Source organism: Neolamprologus multifasciatus, chromosome 12 (assembly GCF_963576455.1).
Source record: "Neolamprologus multifasciatus chromosome 12, fNeoMul1.2, whole genome shotgun sequence".
NCBI classification, from domain to species: Eukaryota; Metazoa; Chordata; class Actinopteri; order Cichliformes; family Cichlidae; genus Neolamprologus; species Neolamprologus multifasciatus.
Window position 1 is genome coordinate 27,149,579 of NC_140450.1, and position 18,605 is coordinate 27,168,183.

Below are 18,605 nucleotides of genomic sequence, written 5' to 3' on the forward strand. Positions count from 1 at the left end.
AAACACAGAGACTAATTTAGTCGACAGGTGTATAGGTGTAGGCCGAAGGTCAGGCCTCACTTTTCCGTATCCCTGCGTCTGTATTAAGCATTCTGTGCTCTAGATTATCCTCATGAGACAATGTTCCCCAAACTAAATTGCACTGTACTACAGCGCTGGGGTACAGCTTACACCATACATATGCAGGAGGCCATAAAGCTCAGCCTAGTTCTGTCTGTAACATGCACAAACATGACTCTGATTATGTTTTTCCCCTAAAAGAGAAGACTGATGATACTGAGGTTGTGCCAACGATAAGGCAGTACTGTACGACTCTATACTGTGAGGACTTTATCATCCATCCATCCATCTATTTTTTTGTACTTATCCAATTCAGGGTCTTGCAGGGCCTGGAGCCTATCTCAGCTGCCATAGAGTGAGGGGCAGGGTACCCCCTGGACAGGACTTTATCATTTAAAAAAAATATAATAAATAACGAGTTAGGCGCTGGCCTTTTTACATAGACTTGTCAGCTTAACTATCACTGAGTTGGCTGAAAATGTGCATTTGGTATTTGGAATTCTTCAGGGACTTTGGCTAAAATTACTTCCAGCACAGAATTTTTTTTTTATTAGAAGCAAAATTTTTACAGCTGCCAGGCATTGTTTGCAGCTCTGCTGTCATACTCAGTATGCTGGATTCAGTGAACTTGGAAATTTGAATATGACCTGTTTTCACACAGTTTAATACCAAACCTGCTTCCACATAACCAGTCAGACTGCATTTACTTTCAGCTCCTCTCCTTTCCAGTAACAGTAGCAATGACAGTGAAGGGAAGATGGACAGGATGTGTACGTATGTTACATATTTTATTTATGATTGTCATTTTTTGTTTTTGTTTGAGTTTTGTTAAGTCAGCTTGTCTGTCAGTCACACAAGCAGCTGCCGTATCACCACTGTCTTGAAAAGGAGGGTTTGAATCATGCGTACGGTATGTGTGTGTGCTCCCATGCAAGGCTACCTGAAAGTGAAAATTTCTTTCACAATTCTAAATGACATTTTTTTTAGCCCCAAAATGAATCCTCTGTGGCCACTGCTTCTTTATTAGAGTTTCCATGGTGATGTTGGATTTCTCAGGAAACAATAATATGACTAGGCCCAGCGCTTATAAATCTTATACATTTAATTGTTGTTGGCTTTTGGTTGATTTCCCCCGGTGTGGGAGGAAGAACTGGTGGAGAATCAGGGGAAATAAATCAGTGAAACAATGAGGTGACACCTCAAAAGAATGCACTATATTACTGTTACATCATACAGTCTGTATGTACAGCATGTCAGATACAAAATAATTGAATCTAAGTTCTAAGTATGTGGCTACAAGATGTATAAATACTGCTTCAGACTCTAAATGAAGCAGACGTGTTGTCAAAGGGAAGTGGAAATGCAGCTATAAAGGTCAGGCTGTTAATTGGGTTTCTGCCTGAAATGATTTCCTAATGTTATGTAAACTAAAGCTGCTCTGGGATCACTTTCCATGGATAAGAAAGTAACTCGTAAAACGTAATATACTATACTCCGTGCCTGGAACAACATTTTCACTTCAAGCGTCTCTAATATCAAACCTCACTGCTGGAAAAATTTTACTGTACTGACAAACAGTTTAGTATACATGGGAATGATTAGGAGAACAGATCAGTACTCATATACAAGTACACTTACCAGCCACTTTATTAGGTACCCTTTGCTAGTACTGGGTTGATTCTTTATACTCCGGTCGGCTGCAATGTTTAAACAATGCCCAGTTGGGTCAAAGAGGCTTCCAGGAAAAAATCCCCCAGCAGCCCGAGCTGTTGATACGAGGCACAATGGAACTATTTTTTCAGGTCGTTTACACCAAATTGTTAGCTCACAATCTGAATGTAACGTCAGAAATCAAGACACCACCATCGCATCAGGGAACATTTTTCCAGTCTTCTTTCATCTGATTTTGTTGAGCTGCTTGCAGCGTGGTCTTCTGCTACTGCTTCTTCAGACCTGGTTGTAGCAAATAGCGGTCTGAGTTACTGTCGCCTTCCTATCAGCTTTTTTTTTTTTTTTTTTTTTTTTGCCTGTCCCGTTTGGCTCTTTTGCCATCAGAATTATTGTCTAAAGGCGAAGAAAGATGCCCAACGGATTTTCTTTACCAAATTGACCATCCCAGCTTTGCCGTAATGGTCCATTTGATTCACCTTTTATTCTTTATTTTATTTTCACTTGCTGAATACGGGACAGACTTGACTGGGGGAAAGAAAAGGGAGAAAGAAAGAGGGAAAGAAAAACAGTTGAGAAGAGGGACGGGGGAGAAGGGCAAAAAACAAAAACCAACAGAATAAGCAGAAAAAAAAATACATATATCGATCACCTGGATCACCTGTTGAGAAAGAAAAAAGAAAACAAGCAGAAGAAAACGAGAGTAATACAATAAACAACATCACAATGATATATGGGAATATGACAGTAAATACTAAATATTAATCATTATTGTGCAGCACGTAAGATCGACAGCGCAGTGTGCATTGAGGTAGGAGCCAAAAAGGGTGTAGTTTGTGTGTGTGATCACCCGTGTGTACACCTGTGAGCATGGACGCGCTTGTTTTTCTTAAAAGGTTCCCTCATGTAATGATCTGCTAGAGGGTGTGGGGGGCCACTGCCCCGTCCTCCAGGGCATGAAGCAGGCATGGAGGAGATCAAAACTCCAGACATCCAGAGGCCCTCAGAACACAAGAGACCAAGGAAGACCAACAGAGGGGCAGCCGTGCCACTGTCCCAGAAAGAGCCGAGGAGAGTCCCAGATGAGGGGTCACCCAGCAGCCACGGAGCAGAAGCCAGGGGGGGCTGCAGTGACGTGCCCGTGAGCTCCGCCGGCAGCCAGCTGTGCCTGAGTGACCGAGCCCCAGGCCGAGAGGCCGGGGACACCCCACCTCCGAAGTGGCCCAAGCGAGCCCCAGGCTCCAGGCCCCGATAAGCAGCCGCCAAGGAGTGAGCCGGTGTGTACCCGGACGCCCACCCCCGGACACAAAGAACCACCAACGCACCGATGTCTGAGGGAGTCCGCCCCCGGCAGGGGAAGTGGTGGGGGGAGATAGGCCTCCAAACCTTGGAGGGCCTGAGCTGTCCTCAGAGAGGTGGCGTCTGATACCCAACCTGACATATGGACACAGACATACAGGCACACACAGATACAAACATCCATTCCCACCCTCATGCTCTCATATGCACTTACTCCACACTCAACCAACGTGGAGACAGACATAAAGAGACGCTGTACACACAATCACACTCCCCAAGCGTACTCTACGAACCGGGTCTAGGTACCCTTGCCCCTGGAGGGGGGAACTGCACCCAGACCCAGGTTGTGTTACCCTTTTCCCTGCGGTGGGGAGAAGCAGACCGCCCCGACTCCGCAGCAGCAGGGAGGCCCCACACTCCGGACCCCAGTCGGACGGCCAACTTCTCCTCCTAGCCCCCCTGCTCCAGCAGACCGCAGAGAACGAGGGTGAGAGAAGACTCCTAACCTCCCTCCACCCGCTCATTGTAGTGTTGATGTATGTGTGTTCTAAGGTGCATTTAAAACCCAGGAGGGCATGGAGCTACCTGCCAGAGAGCAGCAGGTAAGCGCATAGTCCCTCCTGCTAGCCCTCAATGTCTACGTGTATTTAAAATTGAGAGGTGGGCAACGACGCCAGGGGTGAGGTGTACACCCTGATGGCAATTGGGATTCCGTGTAGCGTGCCCACCCCCAAGATCCTATATGTATGTGTAATGAGAGTGTGAGTAATGTGAATGTCTAAGTTGCGGGATAAGATTGAGGCAGAGGCAGCCAGAAGGGGACAGAGGGGGGGGTTACCTCCTCTGCACCCTGGTGACACACCCCTACTCCAAGGCCCTGCATGTGTGGGTGGTTGTGGTGGAGCGGGAAGAGGGAGGCAGCTGGAGATGGGGAGGGAAGGAAGGGAGGGGCAAGTGACCCCTCCCTGGGGCCAGCTCCCCCGCTGACCCCAGTAGGCACCCCCATACTCCGCGACCCGCCAGGGAAGGGGGGCCCAGGCCCATCCGAACCGGGGCCCAGCGCAGCGGCGCAGCGGCGCCGCCGCCCGTCCCCACAGAGCCCGGGGCAGTCCACCCAACCCCACCACAGAGAAAACTGCACCCACCCCATCATCCACTCATCTTCCAGACTACATAAGACAATAGACGCCCAGGCTGAGATCTTCCTCCACCCCTCCTGTATCTTCCCCTCTTGCAGAGAGAGTTCCTGAGAGAGGAAAGCTCCTGCAAGATGTGACAACCCCCCCCCCCCCCCCCACCAGTTGAAGAGCCCCCCAGGTGGCTCGGCGCACCGGCGGCACCCTGCGCCAGTGGCGGGCCCCCATATACCCACCGGCCCACAACCCCGGCAACACACCAACCAGGACCCAGGCCCCCGAGGCCCGGCCAGGGCCCCAGGCCAGAGCCGGAGCGCCCCCAGAACCTCACGCCCGTCCCGGACCCACCCAGGGGCAGCCAGGCTACCAGGTCAGTAACCCCCGTCCGTCAGCACAGACCCTCCCCTAGCCCCGCTGCACGTAGCCACGAGGAAACCGTCACCTGAGAGCCAACAGAGCCCCTAACTGGCCATGACCGCTACCCCGGGTTGAGCCCCCCAAGGAAGATGCTCCCGGGGAACCCCCCGACGCCCTAAGCCCGACCCTACCCCCACACCAATCACAACAGTGAAGGCGAGACCAAAATATGACCCCCCACCCCCACTAGGTAATGGAGCTGATCAGAGGAGCCCAGAGCGATTGATCTGATGTGGTGGCAGAGGCTGTATCAAGACTAATGTAATCTAATAGATAATTTCTATATTGGTTAGAATTAAGATTGTTTTTATTTTTCCAGTTCATGAGGACTGTTTTCTTGGCTATGCATAGGGCAGTGAAAACCATATGGGCTATATTCTTTTCTGAAGTGACATTATCTAAGCTGCCCAACAAACACACTAAGGGGGAAGTTGGGATGTTACATTTCAGACACTTTGATAAGTCTTCACATATCTCGCGCCAAAACTTCTGAACTGGTGGACAGAACCAAAGAGCATGGATATAATTGTCCGGTGAATTGGTTTGGCAGTGTGAGCAGTTGTTGGTAGATGCAAAGCCCATCTTGAACATCCGATGACCTGTATAGTGCACTCTATGTAGTATTTTGTATTGAATTAATTGAAGACTGGGATTTCTGATTAGATGAAAGGTTTTTAAGCAAATCTGAGACCAGAAGTTTTGGTCTAAATTAACTGATAAATCCGCTTCCCATTTTGCAATAGGAAGTGATATTGATTCATCTGTTTTAGAAAGCATTCTGTATATTTTGGATAGTAATTTGGGGGTTTTAAGAGTAAAAAATTGAACCACACTTGGTGGTGTTTGTAGTTCAACTTGACCCGGTTTAAATTTCTTTTTTATTATGGATTTAATTTGTTGATATTCTAAAAATCTTTTCTTGTTGATCCCATATTGTGTAACTAGTCTGTCAAATGAAATAAATTCTGTTCCTTCTAGTATATGTTCTACATATTTGATTCCTTTACCATTCCAATCTGAAAAGTTTATCATATTATTGTTTTGTAATATGTCAGGGTTGTTCCAGATAGGTGTACGTTTGCATGAGATTAATGAAGACTCTGTCAACTTCAGAAACTCCCACCATGCTGTCAGAGAAGAGCTGATGTTGATGCTTTTGAAGCATTCATGTCGTTGGATGTTTGAGCTGATGAATGGTAGATCTGAAATCTCTAGATTATTGCAAAGTGCTTGTTCTACATCTAGCCAAGGTTCATCTAAAAGGGTATGTTTTAGCCATCCTGAGATAAACTGAAGCCTGTTGGCTAAGAAGTAGTGCTGAAAGTTAGGTAGTTCTAATCCTCCTTTATCCTTGGTCTTTTGTAGTGTTTTTAAGCTTATACGTGGGGGCTTATTTTTCCAAAGGAATTTGGACATATATGAATCTAGAGATCTGAACCAATCTTGCGGCGGTTTAGTTGGGATCATTGAGAATAAATAATTTATTTTTGGTAATACCATCATTTTTATAGCAGCAACCCTTCCCATGAGTGATATGGGTAGACATTTCCATCTAGCCAGATCACCTTCTACTTTCTTTAAAAGTGGGGTATGGTTTAATTTAGTTAGATCTGCAAGCTTGGGAGAAATATTAATACCTAAATATTTTATATTTCCCGATTGCAGTGGAGTAGAAGAGGAATTATGGAAGCAGCAATTAATAGGAAGGACTGTAGATTTTGACCAGTTAATTGAGTAATCTGATATTCTTGCAAAAGAGTTTATCAATTCAATCACCCCAGAGATATTGGTTTGTGAGTTTTGGAGAAAGAGTAACACATCATCAGCATAAAGGCTGATTTTATGTTCCACGTTCTTGCATTTTATGCCCTTAATTGCTGAATTCTGTCTAATTGCTGCTGCTACTGGTTCGATAAAAATTGCAAACAGTGAAGGGGAGAGTGGGCATCCCTGCCTGGTGCCCCTCAGGAGACATAAGCTGGAGGATGTCTGGTCATTTGTTCTGACACAAGCTGTTGGGGAATTATATAATATTTTTAACCAGTTGATGAAAGAAGATCCAAAACCAAATTTGTGTAAAGTTGCAAATAGAAATTTCCAGTTAACTCTGTCAAACGCTTTTTCTGCATCTAAGGAAAATATTGTAGTTTCAAGGTTTTTACTGTATGAGTAGTCTATCAAATTAAGTAATCTACGTGTATTTGTTGATGAGTGCCTACCTTTTATGAAACCAGTTTGGTCAGGATGAATTAAGAGGGGGGTTATTTTCTCTAGTCTCTTCGAGAGAGCTTTGCAGATTATTTTGAGGTCTACATTAATAAGGGATATTGGACGATAGCTTGAGGGATATACAGGGTCTTTGCCTGGTTTTAGCAGGAGATTAATGTTTGCAGAATTCATATTTGATGGAAGTCTGCCCTTTTCTTTGATTTCTAACAGCGTTCTGTAAAAAACTGGTGCTAGAATCGTCCAGAATTCTTTGTAGAATTCTGCAGGAAAGCCGTCTGGACCTGGAGCCTTATTATTGGACATACTTATCAGGGCTTCCTGGAGTTCACCTGATGTCAGTGGCGAATCCAGTGCTATTGCTTGAGAGTCTAATAATTTTGGGAGAGTTATGTTGTCTAAAAATTGATCAATTTCCTTTTTAGATGGGTTTATTTGTGGTGAATACAACGTTTTATAGAAATCCCTGAAAATGTTATTTATTTGTTTCAGTTCATATATTGTGTTCCCAGATGAATCTTGAACAGCACATATAGTTGTTTTTTATTTATTTATTTTTAGCTGGTTTGCTAGAAATTGACCGGATTTATTACTATGCTCATAATTTTGTAAGCGTAGTCTTTGTACTAAGAATTTTGTTTTTCTATCAATTATCTCATTTAATTCTAGTTTTGTTTTGCGTATTTTGTTCAATGTTTCCTGATCTTGGTGGGACGCGTAGGCTTCTTCTAGTGATTTGATGTTTTTTTCTAATTCCTGAATATTTTTGTTTTCTTTTTTCTTTTTATGTGATGAGAAAGAAATTATTTTACCTCTCATCACAGCTTTCCCTGCTTCCCATAGAACAGAAGCTGATGTTCCGGGAGTGTCATTAAAGTCTAAATATGAAGTCCACTCTTTTTTAAAATATTTAATAAAGTCTTCATCTTTAAGCAGTGATGTATTAAATCTCCAGTTTTTACTTGGCATAGTATTATTCTTGTGCATTAGTGTTAAAGATACAGGAGCATGATCGCTGACAGCTATAGGGTGAATCTCAGTGTCTGAAACGTCACTCAGCAGTGAGCTGCTGACCAAAAAATAATCTAGACGAGAGTAGGAGTGATAAACATGTGAAAAAAAAGTATATTCCTTACTGGTGGGGTGAAGGGAGCGCCATGCATCGCAAAGACCAAAGTCGCTCATATACTGTTTGATAATATTTGTGGACTGCCAATTACGCTGAGTTCCTGCTGTATTGAGCCTATCCATTTCTTCATTCAGTCCAAGGTTGAGGTCGCCTCCAAGCACAAGTGTGCCATCTAAGTGTTCAGAGAGTGCACTGAAAAAACCGTGAAAGAATGAGGGATCATCAACATTTGGACCATATACACTTACAATACATAGCTTTTTATCAAGTATAGATAGTTTAATGATTAAGAATCTGCCCTCTGGATCTATAACTGTATCGAGTACTGTGAAATTAATTTTTTTATGGATTAAAATTGCTACTCCCCTTTGTCTAGAATTATAACAAGCTGAGAACACATTAGGAAACTCAGGTGTTTTAAGTTCATTCGAACCTCTAAGAGGTCTGTGGGTCTCTTGTAAAAGGACAACATCTGCCTGTAGTTTTTTGAGTTGGTTAAATATTTTTAACCTCTTTTCTCTGGAGCCAGCTCCATTTACATTCCATGTAACGAATCTTAGTGCACCCATAAATGTCTGTACATAACTAGGGGTGTACTCTGTGTGTGTCGCTTAGACAGGTGGAGAGAGTACATCACTTGTTCATAAATAAGGAGAGGGAGAGAGAGAAAAAAATGTGTGGCGAGATGCTCCCTGAGTCTGACTATGTGTTTGCATATTTACTAATATGAGTATGCTTGGCTTAAGTGTGTGTATCCTGTAGGTCTGTGTGCGCTGTCTGACTGATGTAAATGTGCTGCCGTTGAGCGCATGACTGTGCGTGATCGTGCAGTGAGTAAGTGTCGAAATAAATGATGTTGTTTGTGGATGACTGTGGAAGCAGGTGATCGAGGCAGTGAAAGAAATAAAGAAAGAAACCAAGGACGAGGGTGAGCAGCATAAAAACAAGAGGGGGAAAAGAGAGAAAAAAAAAAAAAAGAAAAAAAAACGAGAAGAGAGAAAAGAAAACGTAAACATTCCAATTAACTCACTGACGGAGAGTGACGGTGTTAATACTGCTATGAAATCACACTTAAGATGCGATTTGATACCGGTAAGTTAAACAGATGTTAATGCAAATTAGTGTGAGTGGATAGGGAAAGGGTGTATCGGATTCTTATCTGGTCTGAAGTTAATACAGCCACGGAGTGATGTTGGGGTCGCGGTGGAGCTGTCCGTCCACGTACAGCCGGTCCACAGCGATGACAGCGCGGGAGCCTTTCTGGATGAAGCCGCGTCGAATTGGGAAGAGGACCCTGCGTCGTTCCAGGATCTCTTTGGGGAACTGATCGTTCACTGCAATACCAGAAAATACTAGATTATCACGCATACTACGAGCTTGTAGATCAATAACCGTTTCTTTTATTTTTTTTATTTTCTCTATTGAGCTGGGTAACATTTTCTGTGAGAGATTTCACCGACTCCCTTAGCGTGGCATTTTCAGCAGCGAGCGTTTCCACTTGCTGCTGGCTGAACTCCAGGGATTCTCGCAAGCATTTAAATTCCCGGTGAAGAATCTCCACCAGGGACAGCCTTGCGTCGAAACTGGACAATCGCTTGTCGATTGACTCCAGTATGTCGGCAATATCTTTGCCAGCTGGCGATGTTGTGCCGGGGGAATCTGCCGGGCGTTGTCTTTTCGACGACGGCGTCTCAGATTTGGCCGGGGAAGCTGCACTCTGGGCCTTCTTCATCACGAGATCCTGAAAGCACTGATCAATATAATCTTGGAGAGCCTCTAAACTCTCCCTGTTGTTCTCCAGGGTGTTGGAGATTATTTAGACAAATATTGTTAGTTATGAGACAATTGATAAGTGTATTTGGTAATACTGAAGCTTAAAGAAATTTGTTCAAATCTAAACTACCATTTGCTTTAATTTTCCGCCAAAATCTCCGGCGTCTGACGTCAGTTACAACATGAGTCGCCTTCCTATCAGCTTAAAGCAGTCTGCCCATTCTTCTCTGAACTCTAACATCAACAAGGTATTTTCCTCCAGAGAACTGCCACTGACTGGATATTTGCTCTTTTTTTAGACCACGCTAGAGATAGTTGTGTGAGGAAACCCTGTTAGATCAGCAGTTTGTGAATTACTCAGACCAGCCCATCTACCAACAAGAACCATCCCACATTTAATGTCACTTAGCTCACCTTCCTTCTCCATTCAGATGCTCGGTTTGAACTTCAGCAGGTTGTACTGACCATGTCTACATGCCTAAATGAGTTGAGTTGCTTCCACGTGACTGACTGATGAGATATTTATAATCTGTACTTAATAAAGAGGCCGTTAGTCTACACTGTCCAGAGAAGATCACACAGTGAATATATCTGTGTCTATATCTGTGAAGAAAGTTTCTACGTCCTACTGCTTCAGGACAAACGGCAGAGAAAATCAAAATCTTGTGATTTTTTTCATTAAACTTCCAGTATATGTTTAAGTTTCCACTGAGTGATGAAGTGGAAAGATGAAAGTGAGGGAATAAATTATGGCAAAAAGTCATTTTCTCTGAAGTTATCTTAAAATCCTTTGCAGCAATTCGCTCAGTAATGTCGTCTTGTTTGAAAGAAAAACAGCGTGCTTTTACTGAACGCTGAAAGGTCTCTCTGACTATCACCACTTTCACATGATCACATAAAAAATAAAAAGCAGCAGCGAGAGAATTTTTTTTTGGGGGGGGGGCTCAAAGCGCCTACTGGGACATGTGACAAAAGCTGTTAGGCATTAGTATTGAAATGAATTTTAAAGGTGACATACAGTGCACAAAAGGTGAAGTAACAAAGAAATCTAGTTGTGGCATACTAGAGACAGGGCAATTCTGTCTCCCCAGAGTGTGACAACTGCCTTTGAAGCCTTTCATACTTCAGTGACTCTATTTTTGACTGATTGTAATCATTTGAATATATTAGCGTAAAAGTCTCGACATGCTAGCTTAAAGGTCCTGAGCCTTGGTCCTAAATTGCATGTAGGAGTGGATGTGATGCTCGCTGTTTTAAAGGAGAAAGAAAGAAAGGAAATTCCCTGTCTGCTGAGCACATTTGTCCAATAAAAGATTTGGATGACTCAATCATCCTTGAAGAAATCCTTTCCACTGGATGGAAACCTGGCACAAATGCAATAGAAAACACAATATTGAACGAAAGACCCTTTTGCAATGGGACCCTACAGCTGTGGCACCCATTGACATGTTAATATTCTAAACTGCGCGCACTCAGCAGTCATTACTGCATTATCATATGAGTAGCCAATAGTTTCACCGCACTCATCCTCTGGACTTGACCTTGATTTTGAAGTCAAATACACACATTTGAAGCCTCACAACCGCATTCAGCTGACAAAATATGTCTGCAGAAATCCAAAATGGATTTGTGGTTGTTCCCATTAGACAGTCACCACGACACACACAAATACACAAGGTGAAAGCAGAACCAGCCATGCTATTAAAGCTGGTAAATATGCTTAAGGAAAAGAGAAAGAATTTATCAGTCATTTGCATATATAAATAGCTTGTAGTTGTTTTTTCATGTCTTTGATTTAATTGAGAAATTCACTTGGTTGCCGAGAGGTGGATTAAAAGACGTCACTTTTTTTCTGCCTGTACCCTCAATATCAAGATCATGCCTGTTTTTAAATACTGGAATTTCCCACCTGCATCCATTTTTATGGTAGTGCTACTGCAATACTGTGGGCCCAACGTAAAAACCTCCCACTGCTTTGTCAAAAGGAAAACAAAGGCGACAAACCAGCAAATATTACTATCAGTACTTTCAGACACTCCTTTACTTCCTATAAGAGGTTGCCACAGCAGATGATTCCACACCTTTGGTTTAGCACAGATTTTCAATTTCAGTTCATTTCAGTTTATATAGCACAATATAATCATGACCACAGCCATCATATGGTGCTTTGTATTGTAAGGTAAAGACCCTGCAGTAATACAGAGACGACCCCCTATGAGCACTTGGCTACAGTGGGAAGGAAAAAAAATCCCTTTAACAAGAACAAACCTCTGGCAGAACCTGGCTCAGGAGGGCTGCACTGTAATTTTACACTGGATTCCCTTCCTGACACAACAACACCATTTATCTAGGCTTTGGACCAACACTGGGAGTACACTAGCTTGTGACTTCTCTGAGACCGGGTTGGTATTTCCTTCTTGTCTCTAACCAGGGACTTTTTATATGTTCGGCAACCTCTACACCATGTAGCTAACGGTACTCAGGTTGATAATGTAGCCATGATCAGTAAAAACACACACCATGTGTCTTAGATATGTACAAAACAACAACAATTAAAAACAATGAGATAAAGCCTTAACTATACGAGGTGTCAGCTAATCACCTGATCCTTCAGGAAGTTACATCAGCGATGTAACCCACTACATATGACAGTCTTAATCATTTGGCTTGTTTAAGGATTAAACAAATGGGATGTTAACTACCGAGCTTTAGCGACGACGTTGGGAGGCAATTGTTACCTTTGGACAAACCAAGGCTAGTTTCCTCATTTTCATTCTTCATGCAAAGTTGAGCTAACTGGCTGCTGGCTGTTGCCTTATATTTACCAGACAAACACAGGAGTGTTATCAATTTTCTCATCAAACTCTTGGCACGAATGCTAATATGCTATTGCCCAAATTTTGAGTGATTACTTTAAATTACCTCCCTCGAAAATAGAAATCAGGCAGCCAGATAAAAATAAAATTATGTGTTTGAGGGGATAAAATACCATCACTGCTGCATTAGGATTAGTGTGCTTACCTTTCAAATAACCAGCATACACCTTGTGCAAAGAGTTACATGCATTACCTTGGAAAAATCCCCAGTGACTGCTGTAAATCAAAACTTCATGACCACCAGGGAGGTGCAATCAAGTGAGCATTTCTGGCCTTGTTGAGCTGAACTTCACAGAGGTATTAAGTACTTTAGTATGTAAAGGTTTAGCTTTTTACAGAGTTCACCAGCGAAATGTGATTCTACTTGTGCAATGTTGCTTGAAGCCGAAGCAGCGCATTCCTAGCATCTTTCATCCACACAGATATCCTCCAATAGCGATCTGAAGGATGCAGGCCGCAGCTCTCTAATCAGTATTCCTTTCTTAGCCGCACAACACCAAAACATTTCAAAACACAAGGAATTGCTTTTCATCAATCACTACACGACAAATCAAACACTAATTTGTCTAACTAATTTGTCTAACTAACAGCTGCGGAAATTAGATCAACAAATCGTTTGTCCTGTTCATATTATGTTTTTTTTCTTTGTATGGCCTCACATTTTCCCCACAGGCCCACAAGAAGAAATTCATCATATATGCAAGCTAGAAACCAGATTTATGGATATAAATTCTGTTGGCAGCGTGCCTCGACGCCTGCCTGGAGGATAAGGAAAGTGGATTTTGAGCGATCATAAATCCACATCTAAACAACCTTTGACCTGTCAGAAAGTTTCCACGTATAGCACACGACACGTGCGAACGGGCTAATAGTAGATAATAAGAGGGATTCAAGCGTGCATTTACTTGAAAACACAACAGGTGGAGAGAAAAAAAGCAGACAGCAAAAAAAATGTGACAGCTGCGAGGGAGAGACTGTAGGATGCTGTTTTTCAACAGAATCTCTCGTGTTGGGACGAATACCCCTTTTTATTGCTCATATATGCTAACACTAGTGCTGCCTGTGTGTCTTGCTCAATGTGTGAACATTTGCATGTCTCCTGGCACGGGTTCATTTTTCTGTCAACACAGTAAACCACACACACACACACACACACACACACACACACACACACACACACACACACACACACACACACACACACACAGAGAATACGTAAGGGAGGAGAAGGGGGAAAAAAGCAGACCAGTGCAGCTGATAGCTTCATAATAGCATAACTGCCTTGACCTGTAACACCCACTGTCCGTCAGTGGCCTGCCTCTATTCTGTCCTTCCTTTCACTGCACCAGTGCTGTATTTTCAAACTGACAGTGAATACATGGTTATATAAAGCAGAGATTCTTAATCTCTTTCTGGTTTCAGGGACCAAAAATGTCTCTTTGTCTCAAAGAATGGCATCGCCTACTTGGACTCCACTTAAACCAAACCTTTCCGCAGTAAAACAGAGTATAATACAACCTCTCCTCTCCTCTCCTCTCCTCTTTTTTTTTTTTTTTTTTTAAACAAGATCAGCTATATTCCAGGGACTGACACGGTCCCCCTACCCTCTGTTTGAGGTGTGTAACCCAGATACAATCAATACTGTAGTGCCGGGAGAGGGTGTAAGAGAAGACAGCAGGAAAACGAGACACGTGGAAATATGTCAGCTCCCCCTGCGTGCAGCTGCAAATCCAATGAGATGTGAAACATCCACATCACAATGCATGGATTTCAAGAGATATTTTTTTCACCATGCGCCACGTCAGATGTCAGCGTTCTCATCACACACACATTTTCTTCTCTATTCTTTTTCATCAGTTGTCAGTGTTTCTTTTAATTATACAGTCACATAGAATTCCTAGTATCCACATTATTACGTCTTTACACAAACAGTCCATATAATGACAGTGGTAATCAATACAAAATATGTTGAAAGTCAACATTGTTACTTCTTAACACACACACAAGGCCTTCTGTTGGACCTGACAGATTTGTACAGCTTGGAAAACGTCAGTCCTGAGATTCAGACTCATGGGTATTTAAATACTGTTCATCTGTGTGGCTTTTCTCACAGCAAATCAAATTGCACACATATTTTTTCTCTTTTTTTCTGTAGTCAGGACGGATCCTTTTACAGGAGAAAGAAGCATCTAAAGTAAAGAGAACGGCCTCATGCATATGATCTCAGGACAAGATTGTTCTCTGTGATTGCCCCCCACCCTTGTCCATTTTTATGGTACTGCTACTGCTATACTGTGGGGCCCAATGCAAAAATAATTTAACTGGACAAAAACTATCTGTGAGAATAAGGTGCAGTCCTATTAGTTCATCCCCATAGCACACTCATATACACACATACACTCAAAGGTACTGACATTTATTCAAAATGCTTTACAAGCTATATAATAGTAATAAATAAAATAAAATAAACAAAACAGTTGCAAGTAAAAAGTGGCTTTGTTGGCTCGTATGTTCTATGGCAATATACTCTGACTAAGAATAAGGTCAGTCTCTCTGTGGAGCTGACTTTCGCGTTAGCAAAGATCCAGTCTTTTTGTAAGGTCAGACACGGCTAACCCGACTGACCCTGCCACTGTTCTTGTGTCAGTCAGGGCGATAATTAGCTCTCAAAATATATTTCTCCATTCCAATCTTCTTTTCTCTGCATATAATTATATTGTACTATGCCCCCCAGTATTTTATTCACTGCTGCAGAAATCTATCATCTCATATTAGAGATAAAAACCACTTAATCTTTTTTTTTTTGGAGGGGAAACAAACCCTATCTACCTCTGCTTAGCAATTGCACTTTATATCTCGTGTTTTAGTGGGCAGCTCAGACCTCGCATTCTATTGATCCTGATATAGTGCACGTGCACGGCCTTGGCTCGTTCACCAAGGAGTCCATTGTCTCAGAGTTTGAGTGGTAGCTCAGATAGTACTCTTGCAACTGAGAGTTAAGGTCCTGTTCCTGCTTGCGGGCCTTTTTTCTGCGCTTATGGTTGACTGAGTGCTGCTGCAGCTGCCTCATGGTGTTGGGGTAGCGCCTCCACGAGACATAAATAACCAGCAGAATCAATGACACTGACAAGAACAGGGCTACGCTGCCTGCAATGATTTTATGGAAAGCCATATGTTCAAACTGTAGCTCAGGGATAAATGATGTAGGGGTTTCGGGGGAGTTGTGGGCTGTAGAGCTCATAGTTGTGGATTCTGTTGTCTCTCTGTCTGTCCTGCCAGGCTGGTCAGGCGAAGCGGTGGACGTCTGTGCAGCCAGGTCTGTAACATCAGAGGGAGATGGGGGAGCTGTGATATTCACAATTTCAGCTGAACCCCTAATGATGAAAGTGGTCGAGAACACATTTAACATGTCTATGCATACTGAGTGGTTTCTCACTATGTCCACCACTCTTTCGCCCTGCACAGACTTGGGACTGCTGCATATCATGCTGATGTCTTTGGAGTCTTTGAAGGTTCTCAGCCATGTCATGAGAGGGCAGATGCTGGGGCTGCAGTCCCAGGCGTTACCTGCCAGGCTGATGGTGGTCAGCGAAGTCCATGCTGCCACAGCCTCCACAGGCACGCTACTCAGCTTGTTTGATTCGAGGTTCAGTATCTGTAAGTTTGGCATGCACTGGAAAACAGCGGGATCCAAGATTTGGATTTCATTCCCTGAGAGGTCCAGTCTCTGAAGTTTCTGCCAAGTCCACGGCACACCTTGATTGATGAATCGTATGCGGTTCCATTGCAAATAAAGAGCCTGGAGGTTGCTGAGGCGTGGGAAAATAAAGAAATTAACCCTGGTAAATTGATTGTGCTCTAAATGAAGTTCCCTCAACTTGAACAGCCCCAAAAACGCGGTGCGGGTGAGGCTCCGCAAGCGGTTATAACCCAGGTCGAGGAACTCCAGGCTGCGGCATTCCAAAAAAGTACGAACGAGGATCTGTTTCAGTCCATTGGACCTGAAGTGGAGATTCTGTAGCTTGCGCAGCCCGTAGAAATGTCCGGGATGGAGAGACTGCAGCTGATTATAGGATAAGTCCAGATTCCTCAGGTTTGGTATGGCACTGAATGTGTTGTTGTGCAGATGGGATATTTTGTTTGAGCTCAGGATCAGTTCTTTCAGCCTGCGCACCCCGTGGAAAGCTAAAGCATCTATGGCATTGATTGAGTTGTGGTCCAAGTAAAGCCACACAAGCTGACCGAGATGAGCGAAGTGGTACGGCAGCAGAACCTGCAGGTTGTTGTAACGCAGAGACAGACCTTGGCATCCCGTGGTGATGTTTTCTGGAACGTCGTGGAAGATGCCCGACTCACAATAAACGATCTTTCCCTCGCAGCGACAACTCACGGGGCACATCCTCTCCCCCTTGCTGAGCAGCAGCAAAACAGCTGCTTGCAGAAGAAGACATGATAACCGCCAGTCCAACATCACAGAACCTGTTGGAGGTAGAGTGGAGCACAAGCAATCAAAGAGATGACATGGTTTAAGAAAATGCCTGCTCAAGGACGCTCAAATAAGTAAAGGCAAAGAATTCATCCTTCAAACAGGAGATCATGGAGAGAGGAGCAGCTTGAGGTCTGATGTCTCAGACTCCAGACCTGCTTCATGAAGAATTGATAACAGTCTGACGTCAGCTATTTTTAAGGTATGCATATGTGATCATATTCGCATAAAGAGAAAAGCAAATAACAGTAATTATTATTAGCTTTTCAAAGACCAGACACGTAAAATCCTGCTGAAAATCCTCCTTGCTTATCCTTAGGTAATAAATAAATAAATAAATAAAAGCAAAATTCAGTTTAGGAACGAAACAGAAATAATAATAATAATAATAATAATAATAATGATCTGCCATTAAAAACTGATCACTGCCGTCGTCTTGGCTACGAGGAGCCTCAGGAGGGAGAAACTGTGTCACTAAATTGTGAGGAACATAATGACTTACCCATGGTTACCGAGGGAAGGAGTAATCCTCTAGGGGGGTTAAAAAAAAGAACGATAAGAGACGCGTTAAACTGCTCTCAGTCGCAGTTTATGCGGCTTCAGAGTTGCACATTGAGCATGACTTGAGCAGCAGAAGCAAGTTTTCCGCAGCGTTCCAAACCCCCTGATCCCTGCATGCCGCTCAGAAATAGGACGCCTTCACACCTGGGTCGTACTTGGAGTCGCCACTATAGTCCAGTCGGCTGTGTGCGCAATTACCCATTTGAGCGCCAACAGACTGATGCACAATCCTCCACTCTGTGCTCTCTCTCTCCCCCCCTCTCTCTCTCCCCTCAGAGGCGTAGGCGTCTCCAAACACACATACAGTATATAAGCTCACCTCCAGCCACGCATGCCTAAACCAGCTATTAATTAATGAATTAATTAAAGCAAAGTATTAGTATTTTTTTTAATCTATTAATTGCTCATATATATATATATATTTTAACCTGGGTTGAATTAAAAGCTACCTAAAATTACTTCTAAAAATTAGCTTTGAAACCAAGCTTTGCATTTTTTTTTTTAAATTTTATGTATTTTATTTGTATTTATTTATAGTAAGATTTCACCTCGTTTACTTGCACCGGTGTCCTGATGAGTGCCGAACATGATGATGACAGAGACAACAAACGGGGGCGGGGGTGCGGGTAATCAAAACAACAAACTGTGGGCTGGTGGTGGAGGTGGGGGGCTGTGATCCACATCCACCATTCATTCAGCACTTGGAATCATTCATTCAGGAAAACAGAAAAAAAAAAATCAAGTAGTGACAGAAAACGTGTGATGAGTAGCTTGTCAAAAATGCTAATTATTCTAACAGCTTAAGTGTGATGTTGACACTTTAACGCAGATAAACAGTCAGCACCTCTTGCTGGCTAGAAATGTTCCAGGCAGCGGGATTATAAATGGCCTTTATGAAGTGTGCACTCAACAGACGGCAGAGGAACAAAAGGGGAAACAAAACATACTGGAAGTGGGAGGGGATGAGGGTACCT

At 43.2% G+C, this 18,605-nt stretch overlaps 1 protein-coding gene across 1 annotated transcript; it reads right to left on the reverse strand.

The window, feature by feature from the left end:
• Positions 1 to 13,175: 13,175 nt before the first annotated feature.
• lrrtm4l2 (leucine rich repeat transmembrane neuronal 4 like 2) lies at positions 13,176 to 17,943 on the reverse strand. The gene is made up of 2 exons (XM_085180175.1): positions 17,573 to 17,943; positions 13,176 to 17,063 (listed from the first exon to the last, which is right to left on the reverse strand). The coding sequence occupies exons 1-2, from the start codon at positions 17,574 to 17,576 to the stop codon at positions 15,460 to 15,462; spliced, it is 1,608 nt and encodes a 535-aa protein (XP_085036301.1). The 5' UTR covers positions 17,577 to 17,943; the 3' UTR covers positions 13,176 to 15,459.
• Between the last annotated feature and the right edge of the window lie 662 nt (positions 17,944 to 18,605).